This window comes from Amphibalanus amphitrite, unplaced genomic scaffold (genome assembly GCF_019059575.1).
Source record: "Amphibalanus amphitrite isolate SeventyFive unplaced genomic scaffold, NRLGWU_Aamphi_draft 000010F_arrow, whole genome shotgun sequence".
In the NCBI taxonomy this organism is placed as follows: Eukaryota; Metazoa; Arthropoda; class Thecostraca; order Balanomorpha; family Balanidae; genus Amphibalanus; species Amphibalanus amphitrite.
The window spans coordinates 1,377,539-1,399,356 of NW_024881506.1; the positions used below are offsets into that span (position 1 = coordinate 1,377,539).

General features: G+C 48.7%; 1 protein-coding gene across 1 annotated transcript; it reads left to right on the forward strand.

Moving 5' to 3' along the window:
* The first annotated feature begins 2,723 nt into the window (after positions 1-2,723).
* Positions 2,724-6,535, forward strand: LOC122380911. Its single transcript, XM_043364525.1, has 4 exons — positions 2,724-2,741; positions 3,366-3,510; positions 5,506-5,826; positions 6,356-6,535. Exons 1-4 carry the CDS (start codon positions 2,724-2,726, stop codon positions 6,451-6,453), a joined length of 582 nt encoding a protein of 193 aa, XP_043220460.1. The 3' UTR covers positions 6,454-6,535.
* Positions 6,536-21,818: the final 15,283 nt, after the last annotated feature.

Consider the following 21,818-nt stretch of genomic DNA (forward strand, 5'->3'; position numbering starts at 1 on the left):
ACAACAAAAAATACCGGCTATAAAACGAGAAATAGAGCAATGGAAGCGTCGTAATCTGACACCGATAGGAAGAATTACTATTCTTAAATCTTTGCTCATAGCAAAACTAGTTCATCTTTTTATGTCACTACCAAATCCTTCAAAACAATGCATCAAACAATTGGAAAAAATATTTTACAATTTTGTGTGGAACTGTAAAAATGACAAGGTGAAACGCACAAAAGTAATACAAGACTATTACAAAGACGGTTTGAAAATGGTACACATTGACTCATTTATTAAAAGCATAAAACTATCATGGTTACAACGCTATATGTCATCAAAAGCCGACTGGACGTTTGTGACGAATAGCGAGATTCCAGAACCAACGCAATTACTTACATACGGCACGAACAAATTAAACTTATTACGTGACAAAACTACTAATTTATTTTACACTGACATTCTGGATAGTCTCATAAAGTTTAATCATGAATATAACCCATCAGTAGAACAAATATTGTCAGAAAGCATATGGTTCTCCAATTGGACAAAATACGATACAACAATTGTCAAAAGGTGGGACAACAGTGGCATAAGATTTATATGTGATTTATACAATAATATGACCGGGAAAATATATTCAAAAGAAGAGCTGGAAACCGTTTATGGAATACAAATGACTTGTTTATGTTACACGGCTTTACTGCGTAGCTTACCAACAACAATAAGCGCAAAGGTGGATAAAGCATTAATAAATTATCCAAATATACCATTCAAAACTTTGCTTGTAGGCAATTGCAAGCTACCCAAGGTTGCATATCACACATTTGTTGAAAAATTAACAGATGAGAATAAAAAACTAACAAACATCTTGAAACCAAGTGGAAACTTGATATAAACGAATTTGAACAAGGAACGGTGCAACGAGTTACCAAAGACACAAGATCAACATTTCTTATCTATTTTCATTTTAGGATAATTAACAGAATTTATGCAACCAACAAATATTTGTCAAACATTGAAGTTATCCAGAACGATAAGTGCTCATTTTGTGACAACACCACGGAAACAATAGTTCACCTATTCTGGCAATGCCGAGTAACACAAATATTTATCAAAGAAGTTCTGTCACACTTGAAAAATAGATTCAATATTACCTTGCATATTAATAGTGTAAATTGGTTTTTGCTAACAGGTTTGAATAGTATAGAGGTGATGATTATCACACTTATCAAAAAATGCATACATAAATCACGCCTAAAATCAACAATACCGTCTTTGCAGATGATGTCCTACAGCCTTAAATTTGAAGTGAAAAATGAGTTCATCATAGCGAAGCGAAATAATAATCTTACAGAGTTTGAAAAGCGATGGGGTAATCTTACAAAAATACTTGAATAAAAATACATTCCAATTTAGTTGATTTGCAACGCGCCTGGTACAGAGGAGGAGATTGTCACACAAACACTACATACACATATGCACCTACACCGTCCGCACACATTCACATTCACCTATGCATAAATAAACATAAACGCCAACTCTCTCTCTCTCTCTCTCCCACACACCCACACACATACATACACGCACATGCACACACACACGCACACACACCCACACACACACCCACACACACCTACACACACATACACAACTTACGCATAGGTCTACATGTTATTTATTGATTTAGTCTTTGCGTATATTTTGTTTCCTGCTTTTTCGTACAATGCTGTTTTAGCTGATAAGGTCATCGTGGCTTCTTGTAACGAACATTGTGTGTCATGTTTGATAACCGTTCGAACCGTTCAATAAACTAGCCCTTAAGTGGGAACAACCGAAAAAAAGTCATTAGTAGCTACAATTTGTATATCTCGGAATTTTAATATCGGTGACCTAAGGTCAGGTCAATTTCGCGACCTCCCCATTATAAGTCAATGGGGGAAAAATCAACTCCCTGTTTTTACCACTAAAACGGGTCGGAATGGCCCCATATACCATACATGACTTCATATACGATCAACCTTCACTACCTTGAGATCTGTTTTGCTGTTGGGCAGCTGTGAGGTCATGTGACGTCATCAAAGGTCACCAAAGGTTTTTGGCCAATAACTCCGTACAGGAACAAGATACAGCCGCGTGGATGGTCTCATTGTGTTTAGCTCGTCAAGACGCATCGAATGATATACATGATGACCTCGAGGTCACGTGACCTGAGGTCAACCTTTGACCTTGACCTTTCGAGGTCAACATATATATCATTCGATGCGGATTGACGAGAGGATCACGATGATGCCCTTAGTTTGTTCCTATCTTGACTAATTCGAAAGTTATTCGAGAAAAATTCTCTCCATATCTAGCGCCGCCATTTTGACTTTTTCGACCCCTGTGACGTCATCTTTGACCTGACCTGAAAATGACCTTTGTAAAAATTGTAGATCTTGGCCGTGCGTATCCGATGCCGTTTACCGCTTGTCGCTATCTTGCTTCGTTCTCGAGATCTCAGGGGGGGCGGTCATCCGCCCCCCCCCCGTCGGTGCGAAGTTGGCGCAGACCCCCGTCGGTGCGCGGGGGAAGCTTCTTTTGTTCCTCAGAATTTCTTGTGTCCTCAGTGCGAGTACAAGGGAACATCGAAAGACTCTCTGAAGAAGCATCGTTCAAGGCATCACCCGAAGGACCGTTCCTCTGACCATCACACGCATAAGGTAATGAACTTAATTTGGACCATAGCTAGTTAGCGTATGATGGATCGTAAGCGCCTCGCGAATTTCGGCCTTGCCTCAGATTTTCATCTATGAAACAAACTTCAGAGTTGCTTCGTTGAGTCAAGCCTCTAATGCTTATTTGTGTGTTGGCTGGTAGCGCCCTTACTAGACTCAAAAAAATTTGCCGACTCGACTCATCATTCAACCTCAGCAAGCCCTGACTCAACTCTGACTCAAACAAGGAGATGATTTTTTCCCCTTGACTCGACTCATGACTCAAGCGGCTCAATGAAAATATGAGTCGACTCAAACTTGACTCAAATTTTTTGTTGAGTCAAGTGAGTTGACTCAAAATTGACTCTGACAAAAAAGCCGTTGAGCGGGGGGGGGGGGGGATAAAAAAAGTCCGGCAGCAGGGCCAGGGCGAAGTTATTAAGCGGGGGGGGGGAATGAAAAGCTTGTTTCTGGAAAGTTAGTCAGCTGACTCATGTTCCTAAATGTTTGACTCAACTCAATGTCAAAAGTTATTTTACTGACTCAACTCTGACTCAACTCAACGCCTTAATATTTTTGTCCGACTCAACTCTGACTCAACTCAACAGCTCAACAATGTATCCGACTCGACTCAAATCTGACTCATTTGAGTCAGAGTTGAGTCAAATTTCTGACTCGACTCATGAGTCAAGCACAACCCTGGTGGATGGTGTGGAAATCCGATGTTCCGCCTCGTGCGACCAGTACCAGGATCTCAGGAAACACCTGGCCTCAGCGCACGGCATCGATGCGGCTGTGAAAACGGAAACGTTCCGGTGCAGCTCCCTGGATGGTACGTATTTCTGCTTAAGGTGATAAAACTTACTATAGAATGATAGTAATTTAGGGTCGAATATGGGTGCGAAATAACCCCAGCAGTCGGCGCGCCCTAAAAGCTCCAATAAATAAACAAGGGTCGAATTTAACCCTCGCATGTGCACGGGGTTTTCTAGCATCTTATGTGTAGGTGGAAGGGGGGAGGGGACGGCTGGACCTGTTCGGCCCCTGATCGAGCTATAGCTTCGCGGAAAAACCGAGCATGTTGCCCGGGACGAGAGGAAGCCGATGCTATCCGATTTAAAGGTCCTAGATCATTGGTTGACATTCCAGGTCAAGTCAATAACACAAAAGTCTGGAAAATCGGGACGTCGTGTTAGAACGTCGTAAAGTGAGGTTATAGTTTGGGTTTTCGGGGCGCTAATCACGAATCTCATGTTAGTTTTATCACAGACGATGACTTCATGCATTCATGCCTGAAACAGACTCTTTCTGCAGTCAGGAAATCGCATGCGAGAGCCTATTCAAATACATGGAAGCACAGTCGCATCAATAGCACGCACCTCCCGCATGCGATTGATGCGGGAAGAATTAAGGCTGAAACAGACTCTTTCCGCGTTCAGGAAATATTCGCATGCGAGAGCCTATTCAAATACATTGTAATTCTTCTCGCATCAATCGCTTGCGGGAAGTGCGTGCGATTGATGCGAGCGTGCTTCCATGTATTTGAATAGGTTCTCGCATGCGATTTCCTGACTGCGGAAAGAGTCTGTTTCAGGCTTTATAATGTATTTGAATAGGCTCTCGCATTCGATTTCCTGATTGCAGAAAGAGTCTGTTTCAGCCTTTAGGCCAGGTCGGGTCAGGTCAGGTCAACCAGTAGGCGTAGTAGCGGGTATTCATAATAGGCGTCAACTTGTTAACTACCACTGACCAGTGACCAGGGCTGCGGAGTCTATGGATTTTAGGGTGACTCCGACTCCGACTCTGGCTTATTCTTGACGCCTTGTTCTTTTTTACAGCTCATAACTATTGTTGCAGTTTATATATGTGCCAAATATCATCTTAATCGAAGTTCAAACACTCGAGTTATGGTAGCACACACTTTTTTCCAGAAACTAAGTGCACACCCATTATACGTTTAATCTGTCCCAAAAATCGTCAGGCGCTTCTTAAAGGAAAAGGGCCACCTTTAACATGGGGATTGAAACTGAGATAGCCATCTTGTAGCCCGTGTCCTAAACCTGTTTACCTCCTTACGGCTGATTTCGGCCTCCATTCGTAGTTATCGGCAATTTTAAAAGAAAATACGCCAGGAATGCGTCCTTATCCCAGGAATGCGTTCTTATCCGACAATACAGCCACCCGCGGCGAGGCTTTGGTTTTCTACCAATCAGCTCCAACCAGCTCAGCTTTAACCAATCAGCTTATCTGACACAATCCGACGAGTCTGTCTTCTGAACGCTGATTGGCTTGAGTGTGACGTCATCGCTATGCCATCATACAGTAGGTGCCGTAGAGAGTATCAACATAGTACCAATATGTTAAATAGTTTTAAATACTTTTTCGCGAATTGTGCACTTCTGGCACCAGTTTTAAAAAGAAAATGAAAAATAATAATGTCAAAATGAAAAACAACGATATCTTCATATTTCACGAAGGTGGCCCTTTTCCTTTAACCAGCACTGACTACTGAGTTTCTTGACTTTGGGCTTTATACCAGTATTATTTTGCTTTCCTTTAGTAAATGAAGCTTTCTTTTGGTTTGAAGTCGCCTATACGTGGATATAGCGGAGGACCGTGTGCAATGCATCATTGCCAAATATGTTTGGTTGTATCCAACACCGTTACCCGCTTGGCTCTGGCTTGCTTTGTTTCGAGATCTTAAGGAGCGCAGGAATCCATCCTCCCCCCCCCCCCCCCGTCGCCGCGAAGTTGTCCCGAACCCCCGCCGGCGCGCGGGCTAAGGCACAATCGTTGAATTCATTCGGATGCTTGCTCTCTTTCTCAGACTTCCAGTCGTGGAAGCTTCTACACGAGGCCAACGCGTCAGTCGCCTACCGGATATTGAACCGAGCAACAGGTGTCGGTAGAAGAACCTTCGTGTGCACTCGGTCTGGTGTGTTCAGACCAAACGGCAAAGGCGTTCGACGTCTGAAGTCGCAGGGCTCGTCCAAGTTGGGTCACGCCTGCACATCTCAGCTGGTCGCGGACGTGGCCGATGACGGATCGGTGACCGCGACCGTGTACCCCCATCACTACGGCCACGGGACAGGACCGGTGGATCTTCCACACCTGAAGATACCCGCTGCTGACAAAGTCGTGGTCAAGGGTAAGTAGAGAAGTGTGTTGTTTGAAGTAATGGAATTCTTTAGAAGTTAAGCATCCATACGGATATGTATGTCATTGTCGATATAGGCTAAACATTTCTAATGTGCTTTAACCCAAGCCAGTCTGCGGCTTTTTACAGCGTCTAATGTGTGTATGTGGGGGGGGGGGGGTATGAGGTGGGGGGACCGGAGGGAGTTATCGCCGCCCAACCGTTCGGCCCTTGATGGAGTTAGAGCTGCGCCTAAAAAAAACGAGCATGTTGCACACGATGAGATGAATTGAGTGTAACCCAATGACACCCAATTGAAGGGTCCTAGGTCAACTGGTAACCTCAGAGTAGGTCAAACCCTAGAAGTCGAGCTAACCACTTACTCTAGACAGACACGAGATCTTGTGCGCACTTCAAGTTGATCAAGATGAGCAAGTCATTATCAGAATGGTAAAGAACAGTTCAAATTTCAAAATACCCGTAGCTTGATCATAACATTAACTTGACGTAACTTTCATATTCGCTGTTTCGTTCATTTCAGAGAAGCTGCTGAAAGGGGTCAACCCATCGCGAATTATCCAAGACATGCGCAGTACGTTGGAAGCGTGTGGGAACCCCAGCTCCAGTCGGGCATACTAGATCTCCCGCAAAGACCTAATCAACATCGCAACTTCACTGGGGGTGAACATCACGGGCAGCGCGAAGAAAGACAAAGATGAAGCTGTCATTTAGGGACATATTTGTGTTATGAGGTTATCGGTTGAGCCAACAAATAACTAAATGCACTTACTTTTATTGACGTTTCGGTTTCAAACAACCTTCGTCAGAATAGAATTACAAGTTACGTCTCATATTTCAAAAATGCACATATTTCAAACACACTGAGAACATAGCAGAGATAAATTCAAACTGCGTCAACACTGGCTATGTTTAAAGTCTTCGTGGAACGTGACACTTATAGTTTTTGTTCATCCTACTTGTAGTGCTATTTTTGCAGTATATTTTGATAGCGTGAAGAAACCAGCTCTCGTGTTTGTTGTCTCTTCAAGACGGATGAACGCTGCTTCAACCGCTCTTCTTAGTTGTCTGCTAGCGCATTCCCGCAAAACTGAAGCCCCATCCCACCTTGGGAGACGGGAAGGGGGCTCAAAACTCGCCTGACAGAGCACAAAAGAGATATACGGGACCATCGATTGAGTAACGCCATGGTTCTACACATGGAAGAGTCTGACCATTTACCAAGGTGGGATGGGGCTTCAGTTTTGCGGGAATGCGCTAGCAGACAACTAAGAAGAGCGGTTGAAGCAGCGTTCATCCGTCTTGAAGAGACAACAAACACGAGAGCTGGTTTCTTCACGCTATCAAAATTACTACAAAAATAGCACTACAAGTAGGATGAACAAAAACTATAAGTGTCACGTTCTACGAAGACTTTAAACATAGCCAGTGTTGACGCAGTTTGAGTTTATCTCTGCTATGTTCTCAGTGTGTTTGAAATATGTGCATTTTTGAAATATGAGACGTAACTTGTAATTCTATTCTGACGAAGGTTGTTTGAAACCGAAACGTCAATAAAAGTAAGTGCATTTAGTTATTTGTTGGCTCCACCGATAACCTCATAACACAAATGAAGCTATCAGCGCGGCCATGTACGCCGAAGAGCTGCGGTCGTCAAATCAGGTGAGCTACTACTGCGAATGAATGCACGTTGTGACTTGTGATGTGATTAATTATTGCTACAAAAGGGCAATTGTAATGCATCTGAATACCAAATGATTCTGGGTTTCGGGTTTTGGGTTATTCAGCATCCCCAATTGCCTTTTCTTGGCGGCAATATGTGGCGGCTCCATGTGCCAATGTGGCGCTTTTCACTGTCTCTATGTTTCCTGGAATCCGGCACTTGGAAACCGGTCTGGTCTGGTCTCATCTGGGTCCAGAGTAGTTCCTGAAAATTGTTTGATGGGTCTTAGTGGGACCTACCATCAACCATATGATAAATCATTCTCAACCTGATTAATGTATGAAGTGGATTAAAAGAACCCATTGATGCACACTGTGACACGGCGAGCTCTGGTTCAAAACTAAGAGTATTGGACCAGCTCCCTTCCTCTCCGGTGCCCGACCAAGTGCTCTGCCCTCGCCGCAGGCAAGGCCAACCCAACCGGGCCGTCGCGGGTTGGTCCCCACGGCATACAACACACATTTTTTTTTGGGGGGGGGGGACGAGTCCAACCGGTTTTGATACTTACTTCACCAGGTCTGGTGGGTTCTAAAAGCTTTTTGATCGGGTCTGCCCCCCCAAAATACCTTTTGGTTCCTCTTTTTAGCAACACCTTCTGGCCTTCAAGATGCCGGGTGAGACCGATCCGACAGGCCAACTGAAAGACGACGATTTCATCTTTTCCTTCTGCACGAAGTACCAGATGCATCACTTCCTGCAGCATGGGTCACGCGTGATCTGCATAGATGGCACCCATGGGACCAGTGGTGAGCATTATGCATTGCTTAGGTTACATAATGTAGATTGTAGAAATCAGATTAGGTCAGTCCCTCGTCTTCATTTTTTCCGCATGTTCTTTTCTCAGACCGTCGCCCTCATAAGTTCGAGGTCAAACAGAGCCTTGCTTTGTATGCGAGGTGAAAACAAATGTCATTGTCATCTGTTTCTTTCCAAAAACCATTATTTGAAATCGCCGCCTCTTTGCCCACTCTCGAGTAGCCGCGTGCCACTTGCGGTTGTGGTGGCGACTATTAAGTTTGTGCTAGTCCGGGTCTAAAATTACGCTTTCGTTTCTATAGGTACGCTACGCCGGTTCCAGAAGGTCCTAAACTAAGTGCATGGGACGCAGCGAGGCTGGCCTCAGGCTGAATTGACCTTGTTCTTTTCTTTTAGGACACGGCTTCCATCTCATCACCCTGCTGGTGCTAATGTTCGGAACACGCATTCTCGGGTAAACACCACGGCTCAGTTAACAATGTATTGATCTGTGCACATTACACGGTCCTACCCAGACTGCCCATCAGGCCGGACCAACTGTCCGCCAGCTCACCCCTGAGCTCCCCCGGTGAGCCAGCCGCTCATCCCCGAGGTCCGCCCGCCGAGCCACCCGCTCAGCGACTGACTGCTGCCGTTTTTTTTTGTTTTGTTTTGTTGGGTTAGGCCCTTTCGGTCTGACAAGACCATTGCAGAGCCGGAAGGATGATAGGAATTAGGGGGAGACATTGGTCTGGGCAGGCACCCTAGTGAGTCGCCGGGGCTGAGCCCGTCCAGAGGACAGGCCACCCAGCCCCAAGGCACTCACTGCACCCGGCTACGGGGTGCGCTCCCTCGGGAGCAGCGGTGCCGCTCCAAGGGAGCAGCCCGCATGAGATAAAGTTGCCTGCGCAGCCCGGAAGGGGGTTGTGGCGTGGAGGAGAAGGATTTCAGTATCCTGAGGATAGAAGCACGGACAGGTCAACTGCTGCCGGCGATGCACCGCCTTATATAGGGGGGCTGGGCGCCCGCCGACCAATCAGCGGCCGCCGCAGCCGCCGCGTCATCACCGGCATAGCTGCAGGATTCGCGGCCGGCGCCCGCCGCCGACCAGGGGCTCCGCCACAGGGGGGTACGCGGGGGTCCGGACCCCCTCAATAATTTCCATGGGGGGTACAGTACCCCCCAATATTCCGAATACCTGTAACCTTGTTTTGCGTTAGAATGACTAAATCATTCACAGAATGTGTTGAATAATTTAATTAGAATGTGTTAGTGGTCGCAAAGCTAAGGAATTTAAGATCTAGAAATGTAGGGAAACACGAAGATGTTGTGACACACGAAGTGCTCAGCAATCGCCGACCTATATTTATGGAAGTGTCATTATTCTACCATTTTGTTATTACTATGAATGCGTTTAAGATTGCTAGGATTAACTTAGCATGCTAGAATTTGGCAATAATTTCGTGAGATGGATCCAGCTTGCAGGACACCTCCTAGACACAACACCCGCCCCAAAAGAGCTTCAAATCGATCTGAGAACCCTCTTTCCATGTGAGATCACCCGATAGTGTGTGTGTGTGGGGGGGGGGGGGTAAGCCGGTCTTTCGAGCACCATACTAGTCTGAGAGCCTAATGCGCTGTCTGATGGCTAACACCACCCTTGGTGAGCGCGCAACAGCGGCCTCCTTTCCTTAAGAACGTTGATTTGAGAGGCCGCCATGTCGGTGTCATTGAGCTCCGCTTTTCGGTTTTCGACTCCTCTTGCAAACTGAACCTTTTTTTCGGTTCATAAAGCAAAATCCTCCCGATAGAATTGTTAAGTTTCCTTTGAACTCTAGAAAAAACGGCAATTTTTCATCGATTTCGGGAGCTGCAGGGGGTGGGGTGGGGGTGGGGGTGAGGGGTAGGGGTGGGGGTGAATTCGCCCAAAATGCCCACCTTGGATCCGCCAGCGAGGTTTTGTGTTTTTGGTCGGACCCCCCCAATCCCAAAACCGTGGCGGAGCCCCTGCCGCCGACTGCCGGCCGGGCGGCCGTGCGTCGCTCCCCAACACCCCCCCCCCCCCTACACATAGGAGAGGAGCACGGCCGCTCACTCAGCCGCCCCGACGAAGACCCCTTCCGGGAACCGGTCCATGATGGCCCGGTAGCCTCGCGCACTCAGATGGATGAGATCCCTTTCGTACAGGGACGGGTCGACGAGATAGTCCGACGGGCGGTTCCGCCTGGCTCCGCCCTCGCTTCCTCCGGACCGCCGCCTTGCCCGCCGGATGCACGTGGCTTTTCCCAGCGCCGTGTACGTCACGGGCTGGTCGGCCAACTCGTCCCGGACGAGGGCGCAGAGTGGCCGATCCAGCGCCCGGAACGCCGCCGTCCCCTCCCAACAGGCAGCCGGGTCGCGCCTTGGACGTGGCACGGGGCCGAGGACCATGACGCCGGACACCGCATGTCCCGCGGCCTCCTTCAGGGCGTCCCGGATCCGGGTCCGTTCCACGATTGACAGGGGCTGCGGAGGGCCTCGCCGAGGGTAGACGTCGTTTCCCCCGATCCAAAATGTGATGGCCCAGGGGATGCGGCCTTCGCCCCTGCACGTTTCCACCCAACGACGGAGGACGCCCCCAAGCACCGGGCATAGGCTGGCCCATGTGCGGAGCGCCGGGACGAAGGTCTCCACGTGCCACTCTTGGCTTGCAGCGCGCAAGTTCGCGCGCCGGACCATCGAGTCCCCGATGATCAGGTGGCTTTTCGGAGCGCTAAGGTGCGGCGGAGGTGTGGGCGCACCGCCCCCCACCGTGCCGGGCGCAGCCGGGAAGAGGTCGGACGCCGTGTCGACCGTCTGGTGCGCTCCCCACAGGTGCTCGAACGATGCGTCCTGGAAACCCTCCAGGATCTCGGACAGGAGGCTAGGAGTAGGATCCATACTGTGGACAAAAGGAATTGATAATCTCCCGACGGCATGCACATCGTCCCTGGCAACTTCAAGGGAATCTTAACTAGGTCCCGCCCTGATCCTGGCACTACCTTAAAGGAAATAGTTCACTTTCACGAAATTATTTTTTTTTGCAATGGATTTATGATTTTTTATGTTCAAAATGATCAGCAAAGAAAATAAAACCTATTTATAACAAAAAAATATTTTCTATATTTTGATATAAGAAGAACTTTTCAGTTTCTGTAAGGCACAGGCGATCCAGTATGAAAAGAGCATGGGTTCCGAAAATTCTTCAGAAACTAGAGAAATTATCGCGGCCACCAGCATTTGGGCGATCTGCTGCTGCTGAATGTCCTTATTGATCAGTACGAGAATTTCTCTAGAGTTCTCGTAGATAATTTCTCTAGTTTCTGAAGAATTTTCGGTACCCATGCTCTTTTCATACTGGATGCGAATATATGCAAGGCACACATCCTCAACGCAAGACACCTTTTTCGGGACGAGAAATAGAATATCTTTGCCTAGGGTGATCGTTGGGCTGTAAAAGCTCCTGATTTATGCTCGTCTCAGCCCAGGCTACGGAACTGCTATTCCAGTTCAAAACCCATGTTAAAAAGTGAACTATTTCCTTTAACAAAAACTAGAGCAACACTAGAACACCCGAGCGACATACACATATACATCCCCTCACAACGATCGAATTTGTACACGCTTTAGTGGCTGCAGCCCCCGCAGCTCACGAGCCCCCCGCCTGGTATTGGGCGAGAGGGCGGCTGAGCCGCCCGTACCGCGTTCGGTACGGCGCAGGCGGGCCAAGGGCGGTCGGGATCGGCTCGTGTCCCCCGCCGTGATCTGGGCGATGCCGAGCGCACCATACCGCGATCAGCGGCCTGCTGTCTCGCGGTGCCCAGCCCGTCCGACCCAGGAAGAGCTCAGGGGGCTGCCCGGGACGCCCGCACCTCTGCTGAGGACCCCCACCCCCGTTGTCGCCTTCGAACAGCTTCAGGTGGTCATGGTGCCACACTTTGACCTTACCGGCGCTGTCCCGCACTCGGTAGGTGTCCCCTCTTCCTTCCTTACTCCCGTGGCCCTCTGCTGATTCCCCGTGCCTTCCGGCCTCTTGCCCTCCGTCCCACTCAAGCTCGCCGTGCTGAGCTACCCGCTCAGCCCGAGCTCCTCTCGCCGAGCCACCCGCTCAGCGACTGCCCGCCGACGTTTGTTTGTTTGTTTGTTTTGTTGGGTTAGGCCCTTTCGGTCGACAAGACCATTGCAGAGCCGGAAGGATGATAGGAATTAGGGGGAGACATTGGTCTGGGCAGGCACCCTAGTGAGTCGCCGGGGCTGAGCCCGTCCAGAGGACAGGCCACCCAGCCCCAAGGCACTCACTGCACCCGGCTACGGGGTGCGCTCCCTCAGGAGCAGCGGTGCCGCTCCAAGGGAGCAGCCCGCATGAGATAAAGTTGCCTGTCCAGCCCGGAGGAGGGTTGTGGCGTGGAGGAGAAGGATTTCAGTATCCTGAGGATAGAAGCACGGATAGGTGCCCGCCGACGGCGATGCGCCGCATTATATAGGGGGGCTGGGCGCCCGCCGACCAATCAGCGGCCCCCACGCCACCGACGTCATCACCGGCCGGGACTGCAGGCTGCAGCGCCGGCGCACGCTGCCGGCGGCCGATAGGAACGGCCGCCGCTCCCCAACACCCCCCCCCCCCTACACAAGAGAGGTGTACGACAGCTCACATTTTACAAGTATGTACAACACTTCGCAACGACACAGTGCACGATACACTACCACGCCCGCGATTCGCGCAGTTCATGGAACCCCGCCTGACACTGTACAGGGGCAGCCGCGCCGCATTCGGTACGGCGCGGGCGGGCCGAGGGCGGTAGGAGGCGACTCGGGTCCCGCGTCGCGATCTGGGTGATGCCGCGCGCACCACACGGCGGCCACCTCTCGCGGCAAACCGCACATTCGTCCACCATACGGCGTCAGGTGGACGAATGTGCGGTTTGGAACATGGCGAAGGCCTACCAGTGGCGTGGCTGATTGCAAGCCGGGAAGATGAGGTCGCAGTTTCTCAGATGCTGCTCGGCCTTCAGAAGACCTGCAGCGACCGAGGTCACGAGTTCCCTACGGCTCGTTACCTCATGTCAGACAAGGCGCTGGCCCACAGCAGCACCTCTAGTGCCCGGCTCCCAGGACCCCTGACCTGACTTGACCTGACCCGACCTGGCCTAAATGCAATAAAGACATCAGCTGTGATCAAAACTAACGTGATATTCGTGATCAGCGCCCCGAAAAACCCTATAGCAGCCACCCTTTACGACGTTCTAACACGTCCCGATTTTCCCGACTTTTGGGTCATTGACCTGACCTGGAAGGTCATCGGATGACCTAGGACCTTAAAATTGGGCATCATTGGCTTGCTCTCTTTACGGGCAACACGCTCGTTTTTTCTGCGAAGCTCTAGCTCAATCAGGGGGAGGCATTCCACGTCAAATCGAACAAAAATCGGCTGTTTTGCACCTTACCATCAGCGATTTCATTATTACGGAGCGAGCGAAGCGAGCGTAGTCTTTCCTTAGATTAAAGGGAGATAATGACCTTTTTCCACAAAATCTGAGTTAGGACCATTTTCTGACAAAACACAACAAGTTATAATAGCCGTTTTCACGACGGAACTTTCGCAGAGGAACCTATTTGATAACTGAAAAGTACCTACTCTTTGAGGCCTTAACATCCCTCAAACTAAAATTTTTTATGTTCAAAATAATTTTAGAAGTTTAAATCCGGACATTCTTTGCCCTCAAATCACTTATTTATTTACAAACACAGCAATTTTCGGTTCTAGTAGCCCAACTTTCGACTATGAGGTATCAAATCAGCGTGGCAGCTTGCTCCCTCTTTGCTCCCTCGGGTATCTAATTCCGGAATTCTTAAAAACAAGGAAAGTATACATCGAGTTCTCTTTTATACCTATTCAGTTATGTTTTAATGGTGATTAAAATATGACAATTTTTTTATTTATATTTCATATAAGAAAAACACGCAAAACAATGAAACAAAAATAACTACGGCGGATAATTACCTTCAGGTATCTAATTCCGACCAATCAGCACCTCAGTAGGATATGACGTCATACAAGAATGGTGTTGGAGGCCGTTTGCAGTCCCGGCCGGTAGGTCACGTGACCGCCGGGAGCCTCGGGTCACGCAGCGGTCGGGAGTCGGGCGCGGGACGTGGTCGCGGGCGGACGCGCGGGGCATCATGCTTTGCTTTGCTTGCTTTGTCAACTTAATATAACTTACGATCGCATACGTGTGAAACCCAAGCACTGCTCAGTGCCCTTAGAAATTGAGTTTTGGAAAGCTCAAGTCGCTATAGCTCCTCAGGTCGGCAACAGTTGAAGCCTCATCTGAAAAAAGCGAGGGTAAGGAGCCTTGTGTTGCTTTTTCTTTTACTGTCATAATTATCTCAAACCATCACAATTTTGAGTTGCCACATTGTCTGGTTCACTACATTCGTGTAAAACTTGGGTGAAGGCTGGTGGCTCAAAGAAAGGTGAAGACATTTCTTTAAGTGCCTAATCCGTGAAATATCCAGGCTTTACAAATCTACACTTTTTATTTTCTCCACGATTCATTTGTTAAAATTGTTAAAATTTAATCTACATTTGTTAAAATCGTGGCTTTGGCTTTGTGTAAACTAGATCATAAAGTTTACTATAGTTTTGTGCAAAACCTGGTGGCTGAAGAAAATAGTGATTTTGCTGGCATGATGTGCGGAAATTTGTTGCTTTCCAAATCAAATTACTTATACCTACATTTCATTCAAAATTAGGAGGCATTATTACTGTTTTTTTCTTGTAACATGAACTGAGTTTGGGTACAGTGCTCCGGAAACGTTGTGGAACTTTAAGCTAGCTATGGCAGTTTCCATAAAAATTGTTTAGATAGTTGACATGGCCTGTTGTTTTGCTGTTTCTAAAAAGTGAAAAAAAAATATTTTCCTGCATTAAGCAGACAAGGCATGTTATTCTCAATAAGCTATCGAATGTGTGTGCGTGTGTGTGTGTGTGTGTTTTTTTTTTTAAGCTGTCAATTGTAAGTTCAGTTACTTCACTTTAGAACATATTGCCCAGAATGCGTCACTGATCATGAGCTGGTATATCAATCATATCATGTGTAGCAAATACATAAATGAGAATAGTGTGTCATGAATTTTTGTGCATGCTTCTGGATTAGAGATGTCAATCGGATACCAACTTTTTGGTATACCGATACCAAACCGATACCAACTCGGTATTTGGTAATTCAATCCTAATGTGTTTGGTATTTTGTTGGTATCATGAACCCTCGCTAATGTTTAAGAGGCTAAGAAATCGGTAAAAAGTTGGTATTTTCCTCATGTTCCCAAGTTGGTTTGGTTTCGGTATTTCTCCACGGTTTTGGTTGGTATTTGGTTTGGTATCGGTATTCCGATTTTCCGTAATTGACATCACTATTCTGGATCATCTGTAATTACATCAACGGCTCGGCTCAAGAGTGTCCTGCCGACCAGCTTATGCCCAACCCTTTCTGTCCGCAGAACGTCTTCCGTCGCCTGCGACTCCCGCACGCCGTTTGCGCCGTCCGTACCGGTCTTCGCGCTGCGAGCCGCGCTGCTGGAGTTCGCGGCGGCGTCGTGGAGCTCCCATCGGGACGGCGTGTGATGCCCGCGTCGAGCTTATAGGCCGTGAGCTTCGATTGGCGGCTCACGCGGTCACCAGCTGTATGTACAGCCTCGGCCCCGACGCGTATATTCGAATCCAGTATGAGTAGAGCATGGGTCCCGAAAAATTCTTCAGAAACTAGAGAAATTCTCGCGGGGCAAGACGACTGTCAAACTAGCAGCGAACAGCGAGCAGTGAGTCCAGCAGCGAGAAACGGGCCATCCTGATTTAGCTTAAAATTTGCTCACAGAGCCTCCTCAGCACGCTGATTCCGAAAATCATGGTTTCTAGGGTAGGAATCTTTACCGTTCTCGAGATAGAACCCCCTAAAGTTTTCGACACCCATGACCGGGCCATCCCGATTTGGCTGAAAATTGGCTCACAGAGCCTTATCAGCAGGCTGACTCCGAAAATCATGGTCTCTAGAGTGGGTATCTTTACCGTTCTCGAGATAGAACCCTCTATAGTTCTTACCACCCAAGACCGGGCCATCCCGATTTGGCTGAAAATTTGCTCACAGAGCCTTCTCGGCACGCTGATTCCGAAAATCATGGTCTTTAGGGTAGGAATCTTTACCGTTCTCGAGATAGAACCCTCTAAAATTTTCGACACCCTTGACCGGGCCATCCCGATTTGGCTGAAAATTGGCTCACAGAGCCTTCTCAGCACGCTGATTCCGAAAATCATGGTCTCTATGGCGGGAATTTTTACCGTTCTCGAGATAGAACCCTCTAAAATTCTTACCACCCATAACCGGGCCATCCCGATTTGGCTGAAAATTTGCATACAGAGCCTTCTCAGCACGCTGATTCCGAAAATCATGGTCTCTAGGGTGGGAATCTTCACCGTTCTCGAGATAGAACGCTCTAAAGTTTTCGACACCAAAGACCGGGCCATCCCGATTTGGCTGAAAATTTGCTCACAGAGCCTTTTAAGCACGCTGATTCCGAAAATCATAGTCTCTAGGGTGAGAATCTTTACCCTTCTCGAGATAGAACCCTCTAAAGTTTTCGACACCCATGACCAGGCCATCCTGATTTGGTTGAAAATTTTCTCACAGAGCCTTCTCAGCACGCTGCGGCTGATTCCGAAAATCATGGTCTGTCAAATCGACCGGGCCATCCCAGTCAAATCGGGATGGCCCGGTCATGGGTGGTAAGAGCTTTAGAGGGTTCTATCTCGAGAACGGTAAAGATTCCCACCCTAGAGACCATGATTTTCGGAATCAGCGTGCTGAGGAGGCTCTGTGAGCAAATGTTCAGCCAAATCGGGATGGCCCGGTCATGGGTGGTAAGAACTTTAGAGGGTTCTATCTCGAGAACGGTAAAGATTTCCACCCTAGAGACCACGATCTTCGGAATCAGCGTGCTGAGAAGGCTCTGTGAGCCAATTTTCAGCCAAATCGGGATGGCCCGGTCATGGGTGTCGAAAATTTTAGAGGTTTCTATCTCGAGAACGGTTAAGATTCCCATCCTAGAGACCATGATTTTCGGAATCAGCGTGCTGAGAAGGCTCTGTAAGCAAATTTTCAGCCAAATCGGGATGGCCCGGTCATGGGTGGTAAGAATTTTAGAGGGTTCTATCTCGAGAACGGTAAAGATTCCCGCCCTAGAGACCATGTTTTTCGGAATCAGCGTGCTGAGAAGGCTCTGTGAGCCAATTTTCAGCTAAATCGGGATGGCCCGGTCAAGGGTGTCGAAATTTTTTTAGAGGTTTCTATTTTGAGACCGGTTAAGATTCCCCCCCCCCCCCTAGAGACCATGATTTTCGGAATCAGCGTGCTAAGAACTGAGAAGGATCTGTGAGCAAATTTTCAGTCAAATCGGGATGGCCCGGTCATGGGTGGTAAGAAATTTAGAGGTTCTATCTCGAGAACGGTAAAGATTCTCACCCTAGAGACCATGATATTCGGAATCAACTTGCTGAGAAGGCTCTGTGAGCCAATTTTCAGTCACATCGGGATGGCCCGGTCTTTGGTGCCGAAAACTTTAGAGGGTTCCAGAGCCTATTTTAAGGGAATTTGACTGGGGGGGCAACCTGGAAAATTGTCTCTAATAATCCATCAACCCTCGCCCGTATTGGTATTTTCCAGCTGCGAACGTATATGGGGGGGGGGGGGGTCCGTTGGACCTTCCCCCTTGCTGTTTCGACCCTGCTCGAGCTAGAGCTTCGTGGAAAAAACGACCGTGTTGCCCGTGATGAAAGGAAGCCGATGATACCCAATACCCAACCCAACCCTCGCCGACCCTCGCCGACACAGGGGGGGGTTGATGCAACCCCCCTAAGGTTTTTTCGCGAATAACTCGCGTAAAAAGCTGCCGATTGCAACGAAACTTTCAGTACCCTCGCATTTATCAATTTTACACCTACCCTGAAAATTTCATGACCCTGACCCAAATGACCTTTGACCTCTGACCTACTTTCCGAGACCATGTTTGGCCGGAATCACGATTCGGCGTATGTCGACTCGCATTAGCCGCGCTTTTGCAAGCTTTTCGTGCTTTCAAACGTTCAAACATGTGATTTGATGTTGCTCCCATGCATTAGGGTGGATGTCAAGGTCACCTGAAGGTCAGGTCAGGTCAGTGACCTTTGATAACCTCGGTTTTCTTTTTCGAGTTTTACATGTTTCTAGGCCAGTTTTTGGAGCTGAATTCGAATTTAGCAACCCGATGAACATTTACGAAGCCTAGTTTTAGTGCCTTTGTAACATGTTACGAAGCTGTCAGAGGCGGTTGACACCTACTAGGAATACCCGGCAGGACCCCTACTGGTTGACCTGACCTGACCTGACCCGACCTGGACTAAATGCATGAAGACATCATCTGTGATCAAAACTCACATGATATCATTCGGATCAGCACCCCGAAAAAACCCATAGCAGCCACACTTTACGACGTTCTAACAGGTCCCGATTTTCCCGATTTTCGGGTCATTGACCTGACCTGGAAGGTCACCCGATGACCTAGGACATTAAAATTGGATATCATCGGCTTCCTCTCGTGACGGGCAGCACGCTCGTTTTTTCCGCGAAGCTCTAGCTCGATCAGGGGCCAAACGCGAGGGGGGTCGTACCAACCCCCCTTGTGCCGTCGAAGGACGCAAAATGGCCTGTGCCGGCGAGTGTTAAGGTCCTAGGTCGTCATCACTTGACCTTCCAGGTCAGGTCAATAACCCAAAAGTCGGGAAAATCGAGACCTGTTAGAGCATCGTAAAGGGTGGCTGCTATGTTTTTTCGGGGTGATGATCACGAATATCATGTTAGTTATGATTATAGATGATGTCTTAATGCATTTAGGCCAGGTCGGGTCAGGTCAGGTCAGGTCAACCAGTAAGGGTTTTGCCGGGTGTTCGTAGTAGGTGGCAACCGCCTCTGTCAGCCTCGTAACATGTTACGAAGGCACCAAAACTACTTCGCAAACGGTCAAATGGTTGCTAAATTCGAATTTAGCTCCAAAAACTAGCCTAGAATCTTATAGAACTCGAAAATGTGAACCGAGGTCATCAAAGGTGAATGACCTGACCTGACCTTCCGGTGACCTTGACACCCTAATGCATGGGAGCAACATCATATCCCATGTTTGAACGTTTGAAACCACGAAGACTGCAAACGAGCGGCTAATGCGAGGCGACATGCGCCGAATCGCAATCCCGGCCAAACATGGTGCCATGGTGCTAGGCCGCCGGTGCATCTGAAAGAACTGTGGGTGCCCCTGACAAGCCTGAAGTTCCAACGACAGGCCCGTGGTGCCCCTGACAGGCCCATGATGCCCTTGCGAGGCCGTTGGTGTCCCTGCTAGGCCGGTGGTGCCTCTGCTAGGCCGCTGGTGCTCCTGGGCCCTGAGAGGACTGTGGTGCTCCTGACAAGCCTGGAGTGTCCCCGACAGGCACGTGGTGCCACTTACAGGCCCAAGATGTCCCTGCGAGGCCGGTGGTGCCCCTGCCAGGCATGTGGTGTCCCTGCTAGGCCTCTGGTTCCCTTGACAGGCCTGTGGTGTCCCTTGACCCTGACAAGCTTGAGGTGCCCCCGACAGGCCCGTGGTGTCGCTGACAGGTCCGTGGTGCCCTTGCTAGGCCTGTTGTGCCTCTGGCAGGCCTGTGGTGCCCCTGGCGGGCCTGTGGTGGTATCCCTGACAGGCCCAAGGTGGCGCCCCTGCGAGGCCGGTGGGGCCTCTGGCAGGTCTGTGGTGCCCCTGGCAGACCTATGGTGCTCTTCCTAGGTCGATGGTGCTCCCAACAGGTCTGTGGTGCCCCTGACAGGCCGGTGGTGCCCCAGGCAGGCCTGTGGTGTCCCCGGGCCAAAGGGGGCGGGGGTCATAACCCATATGACCCACCATTGGATCCACCACTGGTCATTACTTGCAGACTGACTCATTTGACATCCATTGCAAAACAAGTCACAGTTGTATGTTTGTCACTTCCTTTATGCCCATTTTTATAGTGGGCACATCTCGACGACTGGGGGGGCAATTCTGTTGAGTGCGGGGGCATTTGCCCCCCCAGTTAACATGTTAAAATAGGCCCTGGAGGGTTCTATCTGGAGAACGGTTAAGATTCCCACCTTAGAGACCATGATTTTCGGAATCAGCGTGCTGAGAAGGCTCTGTGAGCCAATTTTCAGTCAAATCGGGATGGCCCGGTCATGGGTGGTAAGAAATTTAGAGGTTCTATCTCGAGAACGGTAAAGATTCTCACCCTAGAGACCATGATTTTCGGAATCAACTTGCTGAGAAGGCTCTGTGAGCCAATTTTCAGTCACATCGGGATGGCCCGGTCTTTGGTGCCGAAAACTTTAGAGGGTTCTATCTGGAAAACGGTTAAGATTCCCACCTTAGAGACAATGATTTTCGGAATCAGCGTGCTGAGAAGGCTCTGTGAGCCAATTTTTAGCCAAATCGGGATGGCCCGGTCATGGGTGGTAAGAGCTTTAGAGGGTTCTATCTCGAGAACGGTAAAGATTCCTACCCTAGAGACCATGATTTTCGGAATCAGCGTGCTGAGAAGGCTCTGTGAGCAAATTTTCAGCCAAATCGGGATGGCCCGGTCATGGGTGGTAAGAACTACAGAGGGTTCTATCTCGAGAACGGTAAAGATTCCCACTCTAGAGACCATGATTTTCGGAGTCAGCGTGCTGATAAGGCTCTGTGAGCCAATTTTCAGCCAAATCGGGATGGCCCGGTCATGGGTGTCGAAAACTTTAGAGGGTTCTATCTCGAGAACGGTAAAGATTACCACCCTAGAGACCATGATTTTCAGAATCAGCGTGCTGAGAAGGCTCTGTGAGCAAATATTCAGCTAAATCGGGATGGCCCGTTTCTCGCTGCTGGACTCGCTGCTCGCTGTTTGTTTGACAGACGTCCTGCCCCGCGAGAATTTCTCTAGTTTCTGAAGGATTTTTCGGGACCCATGCTCTACTCATACTGGATTCGAATATACGCGGCCCCGACGACCCCGCTAATGGCCGAGACCGGCATACCCCCGGCATGGGTCCGCTGTCCGGCGCGATTTTAGGACTAAAGTACGTATCGCTAAAGTACGTAGGACAAAAGTACGTATGCAAATGTTCGTACGCAAATATACGTAGGCGATAAAGTTCGTATGCCAAAAGTACGCACGGAAATGTTCGTACGCAAAAGTACGTATGCAAAAGTGCGTAGTGCATAAAGTACGTATGTCAAAAGTACGTACGCAAATGTTCGTACGCAAAAGTACGTATGAAAAAGTACGTAGTGCATAAAGTACGTATGCCAAAAGTACGTACGCAAATGTTCGTACGCAAAAGTACGTATGCAAAAGTACGTGGTGTAAAATGTACGTATGACAAAAGTACGTACGCAAATGTTCGTACGCAAAAGTACGTATGCAAAAGTACGTGGTGTAAAATGT

Excerpts from the sequence above, each read along its gene's own strand:
- LOC122380911 (XM_043364525.1), top strand. Across the intron at positions 3,511-5,505 it reads CCGGTGCAGCTCCCTGGATG|ACTTCCAGTCGTGGAAGCTT; the intron begins GTACGTATTTCT and ends TCTCTTTCTCAG. Across the intron at positions 5,827-6,355 it reads TGACAAAGTCGTGGTCAAGG|AGAAGCTGCTGAAAGGGGTC; the intron begins GTAAGTAGAGAA and ends CGTTCATTTCAG.